General features: G+C 33.2%; 1 protein-coding gene across 1 annotated transcript in view; it reads right to left on the bottom strand.

Moving 5' to 3' along the window:
- Dmd (dystrophin) overlaps positions 1 to 18,624 on the bottom strand; it is a 2,056,279-nt gene that overhangs the window by 597,872 nt on the left and 1,439,783 nt on the right. Inside the window, exon 52 of the mRNA XM_031364700.1 lies at positions 12,839 to 13,050. Within this exon, the coding sequence (XP_031220560.1) occupies positions 12,839 to 13,050 (212 nt within the window). The remainder of the gene's footprint in view (positions 1 to 12,838; positions 13,051 to 18,624) is intronic.

The following is an 18,624-nucleotide window of genomic DNA, read 5'->3' as shown; positions in this document are numbered from 1 at the left end:
AAATATCTAAAAGAAAAAAAAAAAGATAGCACCTACACAATTCATGGAAAATGGGTATTCCGAGCTGGTGCCTACATAATGTGTTCACCAGTATGATCCAGCATCTTTGGTATAAGAAGATTCTCTGCATACTATCAAAAGAAAAATGTAGCACTAATCCAGCCACAAAACCTTTACCCACAATAGAATTCTGTCTCCAAGATATGATCACAAGCCTTGTGGAAATAATCAACCAATAAGTGGTTTGAGTTAAAGCCCACTCTACAAGATGAAATCCTTAACTAACACTGCTTGATTGACCAATCTGAAAATAGTCCAGGGACCTAGGGTAAAACCAAATAATACTGATCTTTGAAAAAGCAAAAAAAAAAAAAGTAGTTATAAAATGACTCCTAATGATATTCTGCTGTACTCAGGGATCATTGCTATATAGCTATCATCAGAAAAACTTCCTCCTGCAACAGATAGGAGCAAATATAGTCCCACAGCAAGATATTATGCTTCCAGTCTAGTGTTTTTTTATGGGACCCCTGATTGTGTGAATGAGTTGTTCTCTGATTTTTGTGCTGGAACTAAATTTTTGCAACTATATGTAGTTTGCAAGGCCAGTTGGTATGTAGAAAGAGTACACTAGCTAACAGTTATTGTAAAATTTGGGTAAATTTGATGAAAAAAATTGAACCTGAACCTCCCTCTGATAAATCCAAATCTCCTCCCTAGTAAAACAGACCACAAACATATTTAGCATACCTACATATCTATTTTAACATTTGTTAAATTTTCTTTCCTACTGCAATCTCACAATTGTTTACTTAACAATACAAAAGTCCTTACATTTGACATACTTTTTCACAATGGTAAAGTCTGTGAAAGAAACATCACAAAAGTACAGGTATTTAGACTCAGGTTTCATCATGTAGTTTGCTTGTAATTTACATATTGTATCTGCTGTAATTGAACATTGAAGGGCATTTTTTCTCAATAATTATAGCTTCATTGGAAAATTATTGTGTAACTCAAAGTAGAATGTTCATAGAGAGCAGAAAAAGAATATATTTGCTTGGGTCTTTAAAATCACTAAACAATTTAGCTATAAATATGAATTAATGTTCTATAAATCTTTATTGGGAAAAGAAAGTTAATTTTTTTCTTTCTTGTGTGAATTAAAATGTCCTATAAAATCCTTTATGGATTTATAATAAAAATATTAAAATATGTGCAAGGAAGCTATTTCGAATGTAAAGCTTCTCACCATTAACTCTAAGACTCATCCATTAAACCTTTGACATTACCAAACAATTCTGTTTCCTAAGGTAACATTCCATACAGGATACTATTTAAGAAAATGGCACTCATTTTCTAGCTTACTGGAAATGATTAATCTTTTCAACAGCTTTGAGGGCTCCATACCAGTGCCGCTATGTTTTTGTCCTTTCAACAATGACTACAAGCTGAGAGCAGGCTAGTAAATGTGTTATCGGCCAACCCATTAGAGTTCCATTATTTTCTGTCTTACATGGCTTCATGTAATGAATTTTTATAATTAAACTAATGGCATACAATTTATTTTTCCCCTCTCTACTTTCAGGCCCCATTTCTCTTCCAGCTTCTTTGGAATAAGTTTTATAAAAAAGGATGGGAGGAGAGTCCTCCAAGTACTTCATTACCTTAATTTCATTATGACATTTGGAAAGCATTCTCTTTATTTGAGCTCTCGCTTTAATTTGCTGACTTTATTAAAAGGCTTAAGCAGTGTTGTAATTGACAAATCATGCAGATAACCCAGAATCCTAAGAGAAGTATGGTCGAAAGGATGTAGAAAAAAACTACCACCAAAGGAACATCAGAAATCACCAGACAGTAACATTTTCTTCTGCCACCACACCCAGATGTCTAGGTAATTTTTTTTAATTCCTATGAGCTACTATAGAAAACTACATTCACAAATATCTTTTGTTATGAGACCACATAACTGCGCTTTACAAATTAGGAAAAAGCCCCTGTAGTCTTCATGATGTGTGAATATACTTTTTTTAAAAAATTATTTAATCTTTTTTACACTTTTTTTTTACACAGATTTTATTCCCCACCTGGTCCACCCTCTGACTGTTCTACATCGCATACCTCCTCTGCCCCTGTCTCCACGAGGATGTCCCCACTCCCCACCCCCTCATCCCACCTGACCTCTAAACTCCCTGGGGTCTCCAGTCTCTTGAGGGTTAAGTGCATCATCTCTGACTGAACACAGACCCAGCAGTCCTCTACAGTATGTGTGTTGGGGGCCTCATATCAGCTGGTGTATGCTGCCTGGTTGGTGGTCCAAATACACTTTTAAAAGCAGATTTACCAATACATAATCCACATATTATACACTCATTGAAACTGTATACTTCATTGATTTTTCATTGAGTCACATAGATGTGTAATCATTTCTACAATCCAATTCTTCTTTTTTTTTTCTTGTATATAGATTTTATTTCCAAAGAAAGGCAACTTGACTGGAAATGGACAGAAATCATGGAAACCCCTGTTTTAGGAGGCAATTTAAAGACAAAGATAAAAAAGATGATTTTCTTCCTAATTACTATTCAACACACCAAAAAAGGGAAATTTATATTATATATTAAAATATATCTAATATCTAATATATTATTACATTTAAATGTCAGAAAAAACAATTTGATTTTGAAAAATCAAAAATGGAAAAGCCTGAAATATGTCAATCTATGTGCTTGAGAAAGGAAGAATCAGAAAGGGCAGTATTACTTGCTGTGGAGGGGCAGCCTTGCAGAGTCCTGTTTGAGGCAGACCAATGTAGACAAGGCCCATTCTCCCATATAGGTTCACTGGTTTACTCACTTGGACTGCACAGTGCCCATTGCCATGCATGACTGCAGACTGACCTGGACAAACAGCTGAAACAACAGGCCACTGTCGGGCACAGCCACATTCACCAGAAACAGCCCACGTCATGAAGCCAGCGCAGCTGTGACAGTTCCAGCAGCACTGAGCTGAATGCTGCCATCACTGTCATCCTGTCTCTCACTTTGTGGTTTTGGTCTCTGCGTGTTGCATTTGTAGGGACTTTCTGCATTATGGTTCATTTTATGTCTCTTCCCAAGAAAGTTATGTCTGAGTCTTTTTAGGTGGCACACGCCTTTAATCCCAGCACTTGGGAGGCAGAAGCAGGCGGATTTCTGAGTTCGAGGACAGCCTGGTCTACAGAGTGAGCTCCAGGACAGCCAGGACTACACAGAGAAACCCTGTCTAAACAAAACAAACAAACAAACAAACAAACAAAAACAAACAAACAAAAAAATCCAAACAAACAAACAAAAAAAAACCTTTACATTACCTGGCCGCTATTTGGAAGTCCTCCTAGGTTCTGAAGATTGTTAAGCACAGATAAGCACACAGCTAGAAATTCTTCTTGGGCCATCTGCCCCTGAGCAAACTCAAACAGTATAACTGGTGCAGGGTAAACAGAGACAACTGACAAACTCTGACTGGCCAGGAGGTTACAGATTCAAGCCCAGATTCAAGCCTCTGTTTATTATATGCTTAGAGCACTCTGAAAATGTAGTTTAAAGGTGGGGGTCATACAGGGGGAATAGAACTCAGTAAATAAGATGGATTGACTAAAATAACTTCTCCAACTTTACAGCGTAGATGATGAAACAATACAGTAAAGGAGTTAGGTGTTAGTGTTTTTACAATCCAATTCTAAGACAAGCTCTTCTACCTCATATTAACAACCACCTTCCTCAGCTATTATTTGTTTTGCATATAACCAGAGAGAGACAATGTTATTTTTTGACTGGGTTATATGAATTGGCTTAATGACTTGGAGGTTTATCTACCCTACACTATTAGCATCATAATGAATTTTTGTCATTTAATAATATTTCATTTTTGCATGTACAAGATTCTGTTTATGTATTTATTTGCTGATGGAGATATGGGTTTACTATGTATCTTGAATATGATAACTAATACTACCATTAATTAATTAACACTTCTGTATAAATGTTTGTCTACTTTTATTCCTGTTGAGTATATATTTAGCAGCGGAACACTAATATTTATATATTTGTAAATTTCTGAATATTTTCCCACTGTTTTGACAGTCTTTTTATTTTACTTACATGTTTATTCATTCATTTATTTGTTTTCTTGAGACTAGGTTTTTATTACATAACTCTGGTTGTCATGGAACCTGTTTGTTATATAGCCCACACTGGACTTGAACTTGCAGTAACACTCTACCTTTAGGTTATAGGTTTGCTCTACCACATCTGAACATATTCATTATTTTAATACTCATCAAATATGTAATGATGCCAGTTATTCTCCATTCTTGTGCTTCTCATAGTATGAAATCATTATTTTGGCTAATGCATATAAAATACCATTTCATTGTTTTTCATTATATTTTCTCATCATTAATGATAGCTATATTATCACTTGTTTAAGGATGTCTACTTTGGAGACTATTTCTATTAAAACAGTCTCTGCGATTGGGTAATTTATATTTTGGTTGAGTTATTAGAGTTTATATATGTTCTTGAATACATTTCTAATTACAGATACTATTTAAAATATTTTCTCCAGTGCTGTGGATTGTTTTTAAATTCATTGACATTGTTTGAAGTAGAAAAGTTTTAATTTTGATTAAGTATAATTTGCCTTTTATTAATATCATTTTTGTTGTTGCCTAACAACTTTTGTACCTCTATACTTTTCTGAAATATTTTAAAGTTTTATGGTATGTGTGTTTGTGTGTATAGGCAAGTGGATGGGTATGCAACCTTGCAAATGTATATGTAGGTCCCAAAATGGCAATAGCTGTCCTCATTTAACACTCTGTATCTATGCATTTGAAACAGGATTCCTTACTGAATTTGGCTTGTTTTTCTCAGTGAGGGTGGAATCCAGTAAATGCCAGTGATCCTGTCTCTGATCTCTTTAAACTGAATAGATAGGCAATTATTGGATGCCCAACTTGTTACATGGATGCTGGGATCCAAACTCTAGTACTCATGATAGTACAATAAGTGATCTTAACTGCTGAGCCATCATTCCAGCCCTTAAACTTTTAGATCTTTTGTTTAGTTTTAAATTCCATCCTGGAATAGGTTATGTTTTGTAAGCCATTTAACTTTACTTATTTTAATTAAAATATTTACTTTTAATTAACAAATGAAAATTATACATATTTATACAATAAACTTGATATCTAAGGCAATTGGTCTAATCTGCTACCTCATATAATGTTCATTATTTTTTGTATTGGAGAATTGGAAATGTGGTTGTAAAAATGATTCAGACGCATGTGATATTTTATTATTAACCATATCAGCATGCTGTGTAATGAATTTTGAGTGTTTATACATTCTAACTGAAACACCATGATCTCCACCAGAATATCTCAGGACTCTTGTCATCGTCATGCTTGTCTCTACCTGTGTAAGTTTAGAGTGATTAGAGTCCATATATAAATTCACGTGATGTACTAAGACATTTGACTTTCTATACCTGACTGATTTTATTTAGTGTAAGTCTATTAAGTTTCACTCATGCTATTATGAATGATAGGACTTATTTTATTGCATTTTGTACCACATTATTCTTTTTTATTTTACTCTGTTTCAATGAGAAGTATTATTACTTCTACTTTCAGTTTATAAAAGATGGAGATTAATTATTATTTAAAAGCATGGTAGAACTCACTTTTGAAGCCCCCAGGATCTGCCATCTTTCATTGTGGGGAATTGTAAAACTGTCATTTCCTTTACTTATTACAAGTTAATTGTGTTATTTCTTCAGTTGTTCATAACATTTTATAATATTCAATTTTATTTACATGAAATTAATAACAATATGCTCTTTCATACCTATGATCAGTAATTTGAGCCTTTTTTCTGTTTTTTTTTTCATTTTAGCAAAAAGAGATCTGTCTGTTGCATATAAACACAGTTATAAATATGTCTGCATTGAATTAATTTTCTTTCTTTTGTTATTTCCACTGTAGCATCTATTACTTATGATAACATGATAATTTTCTTCTTTTTACAGTTTCCAATGATAGGAAATGTGACTATTGATTTGAGATTCTTCCTATTTTATTTTATTTTTTTTATAGCACAAAATGTCACACACTTTGCTCTTCAGAGGCCTTAGGACTTTGTGTTTTTATACCCATTTTTCTCAAGGTACTTTGAATTTTAATGATATTTCTTCTCTAGCACAGTGGTTCCATTAGCATGCATGATAGAATTTTCTTACATTTGCAAAATTCATTAATGTGTTCTAGCTATTTATCTCTAATTTATTCCATAATCTGAAAATTTACATTATAAAATTTTCATCTCTTTGTGGACTATCTTGAAGAGGATTTATTGTGTACCTGAGAATAATATGAATTCTGCTATTATTGTGTAGAGAATTGTAGAGATGCCTTCTATGGTTTGTAAGATTATAGTGTCTTTCAAGTATCTCCCCTTGTTTATCTGTCCAGATAATGTGCTATTAAAAACAAGAAACAGCCAGCTACATTTGCTTGAATTGCGTATCAGTTTACTTTTTCAGTTTTTGCTTTATGTATTTTTATATTATTTTTCTTTTTCTCAGACTGGATTATATCTATCGAGCATTCATCATGACTGTTTTATGCTAACTGTTGTGCTTTCAAACACAGAATTTCCGTGTGGTGCTTGGTTATAGTTTTTCTCTTTTAATTCACTTATATTTGTGGATGCATGCCCAAGACCTTCTCCATTCTCCACAAATATGCCAGAACTTTTGAAGCCCCCATATGGACATCTCAATGCCCAGATGTGCATTTAAAGTTTTTTTTTCCAAACCTCAATGAACATCACTGCCAATATATAGTGTTATGTTAAATCACTGCTATAGAGTGATATGTATTATGAACATGAATGGATGCCTTTTCATAGGGACTTAGCTATAAGTCAGGTCAAATAAAGATTAGATTCTCCATATACTTTTAATTTTATTTTTCCCAGTGGTTCCAAGGCTGATGATTCTCAAGGTACCTGTGGAGCTAGAAGAAAAGGACAGGAAAATTTCACGGTTCTTGTAGAAGTATAACATGTCAAAGATTATATCTTTTGGTTAATTTTCTGAGTTCAGAGGAGAATTTCTATAGTTGTCTTCTTTTTTGTTGTTGTTGGCGAGGAGTGGATATCTAGAGTCATCACAGTATAGTTTCAAATACTGAAAAAGTTAAACTGTGAATGAAACCTAGGTAAAATAATGGTGTGGTCAGAGTATAAAGGAGAACAAGACATGGAAATTCTGTCTTAAATATATGTGTGAGTAATAGGGGAACATACCCTGACATTACTTATGTTGTATCTGAGATATAAGGTATGTTCTCTGTTTTGAGTCTAGTGGCTTCTTAGTGCTTTAAGAAGGAAAGTACTATTAGCTTATTGATTCTTACTCATTTGGCAGTGTTAAGGGAGAACAAAGGGTAGTTTTAAAAATGCATGAGAAGATGGTAGGTTCTGAACAGATAATCTTAGACAATGTTTTTCATTATTAGTTTAGAAATCACATCTTTAAACTATTAGTTTCAGTCAATTGTGTAACTCTATATATGCATATATATCCATACATATTAAAATGTTTATGTTTAACATATATAAAAATTCAGTGCTATCATTGTACATACCTATAATACAGACAGAATACTGTCTTATAGGCAAGTTTCACCCCCCCTACACACACACATACACACACACACACACACGCACACACACACACACACGCACACTGCAAGTTTATTAAAGAATTCCCCCTGATTTCTTTATTTCCTACTAAATTAATTTGTGATTGTCAAGTGGCTAGTGTAGGTTTATTATAGAACAGATTTTTCTATAAAGGAGCTGAAGGGCTTTGCAATCCCATAGGAAGAACAACAATATCAACCAGCCAGATCCCCCAGAGTTCCCAGGGACTAAACCACCAATCAAAGAGTACACATGGAGGGACTCATGGCTCCAGCTGCACAGTAGCAGAGGATGGCCTTATTTGGCATCAATGGTAGGAGAGGCCCTTGGTCCCGTGAAGGCTTGAATGCCCGAGTGTAGGGGAATGCCAGGGTGGGGAGGTGGGAGTGGATGGGTGGGTGGGGGAGCACCCTCATAGAAGGGGGATGGGGATGGGATAGGGGAGGTCCAGAGGTGAAACCAGGAAAGGAGATAACATTTGAAATATAAATACATAAAATATCCAATAAAAAGTTAAAAAAGAATAGGTTTTAATAAGAATATTAATTACAATTATAATGTATCTATGGTCCAGTAAAAGATGCATTTAAAACATAGGCTTTTTCAGCCCAGGAAATGTTTATTTAATAATTGAAAGTCATTAGATTTTTCCCTTCAAATAGTTTCAAGTATTAAATAGCCAAATCAGCAAGGCTCAACAAGATTTCACTTCTCTATTGAATTCATGTACTCTTAGCTCACCCAAGCACAAAACAGCTAATACCGTCACATTTGAAAAGCTTTTATGCTGAATTTGACACAAAAGCAATCACAGAGCAGACAAAAACGGAATTTCTTTTTCAAAAGCTGAAAGGAGACAAATAAATGGAAAGTGTGAGCCTGGCCAAATCTTTATTGCCACTGGAAAAGAAAGTTCAAAATGATCAAGAAATAATTTTTCTAAAGATCCTATTGCCAAGTTTGGTCCAATCTTAGCCTGGTGAATAGGCTGTGAACTCAACCAAGATTGTGCCAAATGAAATAAATCCTAAGATGATCAGTGCTGGCAGTTTCAGGTGCCATTGGCATACTAGTTTTGCTTTTTTGAAAGTTCTAAATGGCATCATCTCTCACAGGATTTCTGTTCGGGCTTATTGGCAGAGATTTTGTTTAGTGTTTAATCTTGTGTTTTGGTTTTTTTTTTTTTTGGGGGGGGTGTTTGTTTTGTAACATCTGTCTCTTGAAAGCGAGCATATTTATACCAACTCTACGAAGATTAAATAAGATGTGGTTAATTAAATAATCTGAATACCAAATGCACATCTTTGTTTCAGGAAATTAATGATTTATACAGCAAAGAGAGAATGTACAAATAGATTATATAAAGTTTATCATAACCCACTAATTAGTAATTCATAGAATAGACCATCTGGAGTCTGTTTTTCTGCCCAACCAGTGTTCTCCTACTGCTGGCTTCTTCTATTTTGACCAAGTTTTTAAGATGGGCTTTCCCAGAAGCCATCTCACATGTGATTTCTACTATGTAAATATGGTATTATTTGTACAATTGCTTCCCAATATTTTTAACCAAGAATTGGATAGTTTAAGAATATCAAGCTAGAGAGGTAAGAGTTAAGGATGGAACTTAGTGAAATGCTATGAAGGATTAAAAATGAACAACCATTAAAAAGTATAAAAGTGGTTAGAGATTAATAATCAATAATGCATCCAGATTGCTAGGAATCAAGATCAGTAGAATTCAAGTATGGTGTTTTGGTTGCTAGGCATGGTGGCACAATCCTTTAATCCTAGCAACCAGAAGGTAGAGGCTGGTGAATCTCTGTGTGTTTGAGGCTATCCTGGTCTCCAAAGTGAGTTCCAGGATAGCCAAGGCTGTTAATAAGAAGAATCCTGTCCTGAAAAACTAAAATAAAAAGTATAAAAGGTCATAGAATTTTCTTAGTATTTGAAACCATTTACATCTCTTTACTAAGAGTAGACTGGGTCATCATCACAAATGGGGCAGTAATGGAAACTGACTGTATAACCACAGCTCTCCAAATCTGATAAGCGCTTTGGAAGACTAGTAGATTTTCTTGGAATCAGAAGAAAACAAATGTAGCAATCTTTTATGAGGAGAGAGATGTAGGTCAGATTATCCAGTGTCTGCTTGTATCTATTTCCAAAAAGTTTTCTTAAAAGAAAATTGTAAGTGAGAAGCCTGACACCATCATCACTCAGTAGTGAGAACACATTTAGCTATGAAAAGATCTCACTTTTATTTGTTCCCCAACTTTGAAAAGAAATAAAAATAGTAGTTTCATTTAAATGAATATAATTTGAAATTATCTTGTTTTTCAGAGTAGAAAATACTGTGAAAATGTTCCCATATCACACTATTTAGTTACTTTCTTTTTCAGCTAGATGGTTTATCAATAATATCTTATTTGTCAATTAATAATTACTGTTGTCTCTTTCTGAACCTCATAATGTCTTATCAATTTGTTTTATTTATACAGAAAATGGGAGGAAATGAAAGTCTGTGAAGTCATATACAAAAATCCTTGCTATAAATTCCTGTTCTGTATGCCTACTCCTATCAAAAGAAGCTCCTGAACCTCGTCAGCCTCAGTCTTCTCAGCATGCCACTAAAAAGGAACACTTTTCATAAGAAATGATTGAGAGAGCCAATTAAAAGAGTGAATGTAAAATGGCTAACACAGTTTTTAGCATACAACAAACACTTAACTTTAGTATTAGCAATAGGATTGTTTTATTCTTCATTTATACCATCCAGGGGAGGAGGTTGATGGGAGCATTAATGTTTTGACCATCTTTATCACCTGCCTTATGATCATATGTTTATTATGATAGCCACACCTATGGCTGAGTCATTTGTATGAAGCAGACAGAAGACTACTCAAAACCATTTTTAAAAGTCTTGAAAAAGATAGTAATTATAATAAAATCCTATGTTTTTGTTAGGTCTTTTAAAAACATCTGTTTGGATATATAGACTGTTTTGTTTTCCTCTATATTTTCTTTCCTTTAGTCTTTTTAAAACAGCTACTTATTACACCCTAATAATTTCTGACACCCCTTTAGGATTCTTTCAGGCTAAGATTATTTTTCAATTGTCACCCTTTAGAGTCAAAATATAGTACTACTTACATCTCATTTTTCTTGATTCTCTATCTATGTCAAACCTTCTTGATAATTTTGTATCCAATAACCCTTTTTGTTTATGATCTGTAAAATTCATAGTATACTAGCATATAGTTAAGAATAGAGCAATCAAGAATGACCATGTGGATTAAATTTCAAATAGTCAGACCAAGAATTAAGAAAACAATTATTAGAAACTACTTATGCATCTGTGTCAGGAAACTAATAATAATAGAGGAAATAATGTCTTAAAATCCTACATGGACTTCCAGAATTTTTGTACCAAAGATCTTGACTTCACAGCAGCTTAGATCCTCTAACAAAGTAGCTTTGATGAAGATTGACTTAAAGCTTATTAATACCAGTCAGTGTATCTGAAATTAACTGGAAAAACATCTGGTCAGTGAGACATGGTAGAAATCTTAGGCCTTCCATAAAATTCATGAACTAAATGAGAACATTCTCAGTGGCTTTAGGGCAACTCATATGTTTAAAACAATAGTTTCGAAAAAATTGGAAAAGCTTATTCCCCAAGTGACCAGTTGGACAGAGATTGTAGAAAAGGATTTATCAGGTTCTAATTGAATATAACTAACAAATCAATTATTATTGTTATTGTATTATGTTCTTGATATCTCAGGTTTTCTTTCTCAATACAACTCAACATAATATAAACAGACTGCTTTGGAGATGAGATGTTTAAGAAATGAAAAAAGGACATTATCCAAGAAAATTATGTTTTTTTTCTTAGTTAACACAATGTATGTCAGATTCAGATCCTTGCCTACCAGAAAGACTTTCTGACAGAGTAGAAAAAAAAAAAACAATGGAGAGTTTTTGATCAAATGTCCAACAATACCACCTTCTAAACACATTATTTCACTGGTTAAAAACTATTAACAGTATCCACTGTTTAGCATTTAATGTCTTAGATAGCCAATACATGTAAGATTTGAAATGACTAAATGTATATAAAGCATCATGCTTGGCACTTCATAAAATGAATACACTTTATTTCTTTACTCTTTCCTTTTAGCCAAGAAAGTGCTGAACTTTTTTTTTAAATTTTATTATCTTTTTATCTTTTTATCTATTGTTTATTCATTTTTTTAGTGTTGACCTATTAAGTGGAAGGATCTTTCTAATGTTTTAAAAGAAAGAAGGAGAAAAGAGAAGGAATAATTAAAGGCATAGAAAATACTGTGCTAACATCAGAAAAAGGGGGAAGAAAGTGAGACTATAAGCTCCCCTTAAACATTTTCTGATACCCACTCACTCACTTCTTCAGTTAGAGCCAGTGAGATATAAAGGGGAATATATTTATTACTTTTCCTAGGAAGAAATTAATGATGAATATTAAGTTAACCTCATATTATTATAGAAGTGTGGTGTGCATATAATCTTTGAAGTGTTCTTCAAAGAGTGGTGTGGTGTAAAACCCAGGTGATAAGCAGGGATTTATTTCACTTAATAGAGTGCTTTTCTAGCATCAGGAAGTGTTGAATTCAACCCCCAGCAGAAGTTTAGCATGGTGGCAAAGGACATGCTTCTAATTACAGAGGGCGTATACAGGAAGATCAGAAGTGAAGGTGAGAACAGGCTTCGTAAACCTGTATTAACAAAACAAAACTAAGAAACTGTGCATAATACAAGATTAAAATTAACTTTATGGTTTTGATGGACTATCAGCTTTCCTCTAACCTGTACTGTGTCTCAAAATTTTAAAGCAAGTAGGTGTAGTGGCACTCATCTGTACTTTTGAGGATTTTGATTTTGAGATTTTTGTCTCAAAAACAAACAAATAAACAAACACAAGCAAGAATTCCACTTTTAATCTTATAAAAGTAATTTTCACTAAAAAAAACATTAAATTTTAATCCATGGCAAGCTTTCATTTGCTATAACAAGTATTTTGTTTTAAAGATGTTTTTGACACTAACCTTGGTTTCTGTGATCTTCTTTTGGATTGCATCCACTGTGTGAGGACCTTCTTTCCATGAGTCAAGCTTGCCTCTGGCCTGTCCTATGACCTGTTCAGCTTCTTCCTTAGCTTCTAGCCATTGCGTCGAATCCTTCAACATTTCATTCAACTGTTGTCTCCTGTTCTGCAGCTGTTCTTGTACCTCATCCCACTGTATCTGAATTCTTTCAACTGGAATGAAAAGAAGAATAAAAAACAGTAATTATTACTCAAGAGAAGACGCTAGAATTTAGGATCTGTATGCCACTGCACAGTTATATCTCTCATTAAAAATATCTAAAGTGCTATGGGTGGGATAGGTAGAATAAATAATTAAATTGTTTCTTCACTCAGGTGGCAAATTTGACTTTCTATTAAATTAATTGCAGGGAAATAAACTAGAATATTGGTGCTATGTTTAGAAATATAAATTCAATCTTAAACTCTGATACCCAATAACAATTATTTCTTAGAAAGGTACTGAAGGGCTTGGGGCTCTATTACTTATGCACTTACTTGTGAGCATAAGGATCTGTGTTTAGACACAGGCTCAACAAGCTCATTGGGTAGCTTGTCTTATATTACTTAGTGATATTTCAAACTAAAGAGGGATCTTGTCTCAAAGAAATGGTAGGAAACACCTGAGGATTGACTCCAGAGGTTCAAATGAGAACAAATAAGACAAGATGTTGATCTTCTTTATACATATTTAACAGGGATATTTGGACATATATACTTGATGCATATGCCACTATGAAGGAGATTTTACACAATAATCTTCCAAAGACCACAGAACCAAACATTACCAACTTTGTAATAGTATCCAGATGATATGAGTCCATGATTCTTATAGGTATCAATACATTTTTGGGCATGATATCTTTACCTTTTCCTATTCAAATTCTTTTTATGATAAATTTGCCAATAAAACAGACATTTCAAAGGAGGTATCTTGGGAACAAATTATCCCAGAGTTTTATTTTTGGGAGCAGCTTTTTCTATCTATGGTTTAAGATGTAACATTTTCCTTCTAGGTATATCTTTGATAACTAACTGCATATTCAAATGTCATCGTTATAGATAAAAGGGTTTCCATGATCATCCTTTGTGAAGCCATGGATACTTATCCCACACTACTATGATTTATAGTTTACTTTTCTATTTCTCACTCGACACAGTAGACACCTTAGCTGCAAGAATAGGGATTTGTAGTGGATGGTGCCAGTGAGCAATCTATATACTATTTCCTTGAGTACTCATTAGCAAGCACTTGCATTAATACAAGCATAAAGGATGTCTTTTATCTTGAATAGACTTGCAAGCAGAATTAAAGCCTCCGTAGAGGTATTAAGGCAATGCCAGATAAGAGTTCTTGATCCCTAACCTTGTTGGTTTGGGGTAAAAACTATGAGAAGCATTTTCTACTATTCTCTGGGAGTTCCCTTAGCAATGATGAACAACTGTTGTTTTTAACAACAATATTAAAAACAATAGCTTTCATAATAACTGGCTTCCTTAGTTTTTATTTTCTTTTCTATCTCTGTTTCATTCCCCTATTTCTTTTGGTTACCTTACAAATAAACCACATTTTCCTCTATCATTCTGAGGGGTGTTTTCTTGGAAACATAGTCCAAATTAGTATTATTATATTCACTAAAATAAAAACTATCAAGCTTGTTGTAAGATGGCTAAAGTTGAAAAAGGCATATGCTGCTCAATTTGATCATAAAAGGTCAAACCCTAGACTTATATGGTAGAAAGTTATTCTCTGTTCTTCACATGTGCTGCATGGTAAATGCACCCCTCTCATCTAAGTACCTATCCACAAATGTATATGTACATCAAAATAAACAAATGTTAGTAACTTTTTTAAAAAGAAAGAAAGTGTTACCAAGTTACTGGAACACAGCTTGTCACTTGGCATTTGGTATACTTCCAGTAACACTCTGCCAAATGAATTATACTCGAAGATGATTGCAAATTTCCATTTTCTTTCTTATAACAATGAAATAATGTTGATTCCAAAGTCAACCCTTACCCTAAATCTTGTGTCACTCTTACTGAAAAACAATCATTGTCTTTTTTGTTATGTGTTCACTTAATATCCTCTCAATAATTCTTATAACTTCTATTGTATTATCCTCATTGATACTCATAATCTCTAACTCTTATAAATATATGTTCTATGATTTTGGGTTGTTTGGTTCTAATTTTATTTTCAGGTATCTTTTCAGGGATCTTTTCTACAGCTTTTTTTACTAATTTCATTTGCATTAATCATATTGTCTATTTGTGTAAATCTCCTTCAAAATCATGTTTGTTAGTATAATATCATCATATGCTTTGAATTCCATAGGCAAAATGTATAATGAATTGATTAATCCTGTTTGATTGAGTTGTTTAATACCTTTTGCCTGTTTGAAATTCAATCACTGACAAAGTAATATAGAACAGTCTTTTTATATAGACATAAAGCTATTTTATAGCCATTTTAAAACTTATAACTGTATTGAACTCTAGAAGGTAATAACCACAAATAGTGTATTATTATTAACTAAGCATAATTAGATGAATACTATAAATAAAAGAAGTGCATTGTAAGACAATGTACATACATGAGAATCCATTTTGAAGAGGGGAAATTATGGAGAGATTATTGCCTTTACAAGAGGACATGGGCATAAGGCTTTAGGGAAATAAGCAATCAATTTTCCAAGTATATAAAAAACAGTATTTGACTTGCAATTCTACTTGCAGTTATACAGTCAACAGAAGTGCATACTTATTTATATTTACCAAAAGATTCACTTTCCGTGCCTCTTAAACTAATACATGCATATGCTGTATCTCTATGTCTATGTATGTATGTATATATGTATGTATGTATCTACCTACCTACCTATCTACCTATCTATCTATCTATCTATCTATCTATCTATCTATCTATCTATCTATCTATCTATCTAATCTATCTATCTATCTATCTATCTATCTATCTATCTATCTATCTCTCTTTAACTAATGTATACATGTGTTATATCTCTTTCTGCATCTATTCATTTATCTATCTATCTATCTATCTATCTATCTATCTATCTATCTATCTATCTATCTACCTATGTACCTATTCATCCATCTATGATCTTGTAAATATAGAGTAAGAGATTTATGACTATTTGCAACAATATGGATAGATTACAAAAATGTAATGTTAAGGGATGGAGAAATCAGTTACAATTGAGCAGATTTGGAAAACCTGTTTGATTAAACATATCATAATAAACTGAGGAAAAAAGAGTAGAATATTTTAGGACTCTGGACAGTAGTTGCCTTTGGATTTATATGAAGTTGTCTGACAAGGTTGTGATAATATTCTGTTTTTAGAGTTGTGTAGTTTTTACACAGATACATTTAGTTTGTGATTATTTAGTAATCTAGATGTTTGTGCTGAGTATAATTTTCATTATATATTGAAATTGAATAAATAATTACAGTAAAGTATTATTTAACTTATAAAATATACTATATATATAATATAGAGGCTCTTCAAAAGTAGTACAACATGTATTATATGGATCAGTTTGCTAAAGTTACATACAATGTGGCTTCTATTTCTGCAAATATTGCTCAGTGGTAAAAAAACATAATAACCTTGCCCACCATATAGGAGCTCTTAGTCTGATCCTCTGTACTACAAATGAGAATATGTAAGGTATATTTACTGGACAGTGAACTAAATTAGATTTGCCATAACAGATTAGACCATAAAGACTAATCAGTTGTTTACCTATTGAGAGAAAAAAAAGTTGAGCAATGCAGTTGAGTAACTGGCAGTAATCACCAGGGAAGACCTTGAACAAACACATGTAGAAAATTTTAGAAGCATTACAGGTATTTCATTTTGTCAAGGCTGAAAGAGGCATAAAATCTAAAGATCATCAAAGCAAAGCTGTTATTCTGGAAATGGTTCAGTGTGGGATTTGGACAACATACAGACCCAGTAATTGTCCATCATGGGCAGCAATTCAAATTACAGATTTTTATCATGCTTGCAACACTTTTCCCCAGGAGATTGATTGACCAAAGATGTATTATGGCAATACATTTGGTCACTAGAGCTCATACTGTTAGATTTACATTTACACCAGATTCCTCTGACATACAAAAGTGAAATAATAATAAAATATATGCACATAAACCCAGACAATCTGTGCATGTTTCTAATTGAAAAGCAACTCAGAAATACACATTTTTTTTTCTCATAGAGGTTCATTGTAGAAAGCTCCTCAACTGATTTACAGAGTAAATAGATGCTGGATAATGAAAGGAAGTAAATAACCAAAGCTACGACTCAGGATGACAGACTGGGAACCAGCATGAGTCTTGATTTACAGGTCTCCAAAAGTGTCAAATTGGAAACCTAGTAATCATGCTAAGAATCACAATATTGCAGAAAGAAACAGTTCTGTTGATTAAGTACTAACCAATTCTTTGCTTCACGTTCTTAAATGAGCTATGTGTGATTATTGATATACATTCTTGACTGAAATAAATTCCTACATCTTTCCCAGGAATGAGTGGTATGTAAAAAAAGAAATGATTGCTATTTTGAACATCCACTGCTATTGAACAAAGACTAGCAATTTCAGCACTGTTATAGCCTGAGAGTTAGATGTTTGTGTTATTGAATTTTAGAAAGTAACCTTGATTTTCAGTGTGTCCTGGATGCTAGTCCTAGTGTTGTAATAAAACAGCAAATTTTAATTGGAAAAGTTAATTTATTAGGCAAGCATCAGCTTCCTCAACTGAAAATGTAAAGTAATGAACAGCTGGAGAGCCACAATGTTATAGTGATGGTAAATCTAAGCAATGGGCACAAGCATAAAGGGCCTTGTTAAGCAAGGTGCTGCTGCTTTTTAAAAGGAAAAGACTAAATAGCAGATTATCAGGACCCATCCATGAAAGGCTAGAGGTATACACTCTGGATTTTAATGATCTCACGTATCATTCAATTATTCTATGTAGAAAATATCAAGCTTATACTATGTGCTAATCTTCTGAGGTGACATTAGTAAAATGAAGAGAAAAGATATACTCACCTATATGGAAAGATGAGAGAAATGATACCAAGTATTGTCAAGACAATGAACTCTGAACTATCTTTTGGGGGTTAGAAAAAACATGGGGAATTACAGTCTGTCTCCTGAGGCAATAATAAAGAAATCACCATTACTGTATTTCTGTACATAGATACATACAGCTATACCAAGAATAATGTTGATATACTTCAATGTTTGTCCTTCAAAGACTTAAAGAAATGAAAAGCAAAAAAGAATATTAACCAAGTTATAGATGATATTGATGTATATCCTCTAGACTTCCAAGAAGCATTTAACATGAGTTTGAGGAAGATTTATCAATACGTAAGAGCTACAAAAAGAAGTTCAAAAGTTCATGGAGAAGATGAAGTGGACTATATGGTAGCCATATATGCCTCATTCCATTTATGAAGAAGAGAGGAGGAATGTGGTTACTGTGCCATAACATATCAGATGCTAGAGAGAAGAAATCAAGAAATGAAGAAGTTCTAATTACTATTATTAAATGGACTATCTCCTTTTCTTCTAATCTCCAAAACCTGCCATGCAGGGATCACAAGGCATTTAAATTCACAGATGATAGAAGCAGAATAAATACTGACTGAAGAAAGGGCAAGCCAGCCTAAATATAGCTATCTCCTAAGAGGTTCTGACAGTACCTGACTAA

This window comes from Mastomys coucha, chromosome X (genome assembly GCF_008632895.1).
Source record: "Mastomys coucha isolate ucsf_1 chromosome X, UCSF_Mcou_1, whole genome shotgun sequence".
Taxonomy (NCBI): Eukaryota; Metazoa; Chordata; class Mammalia; order Rodentia; family Muridae; genus Mastomys; species Mastomys coucha.
Note: the sequence above shows the minus strand (reverse complement) of the source record. Positions and strands in the feature narration are given on the sequence as shown.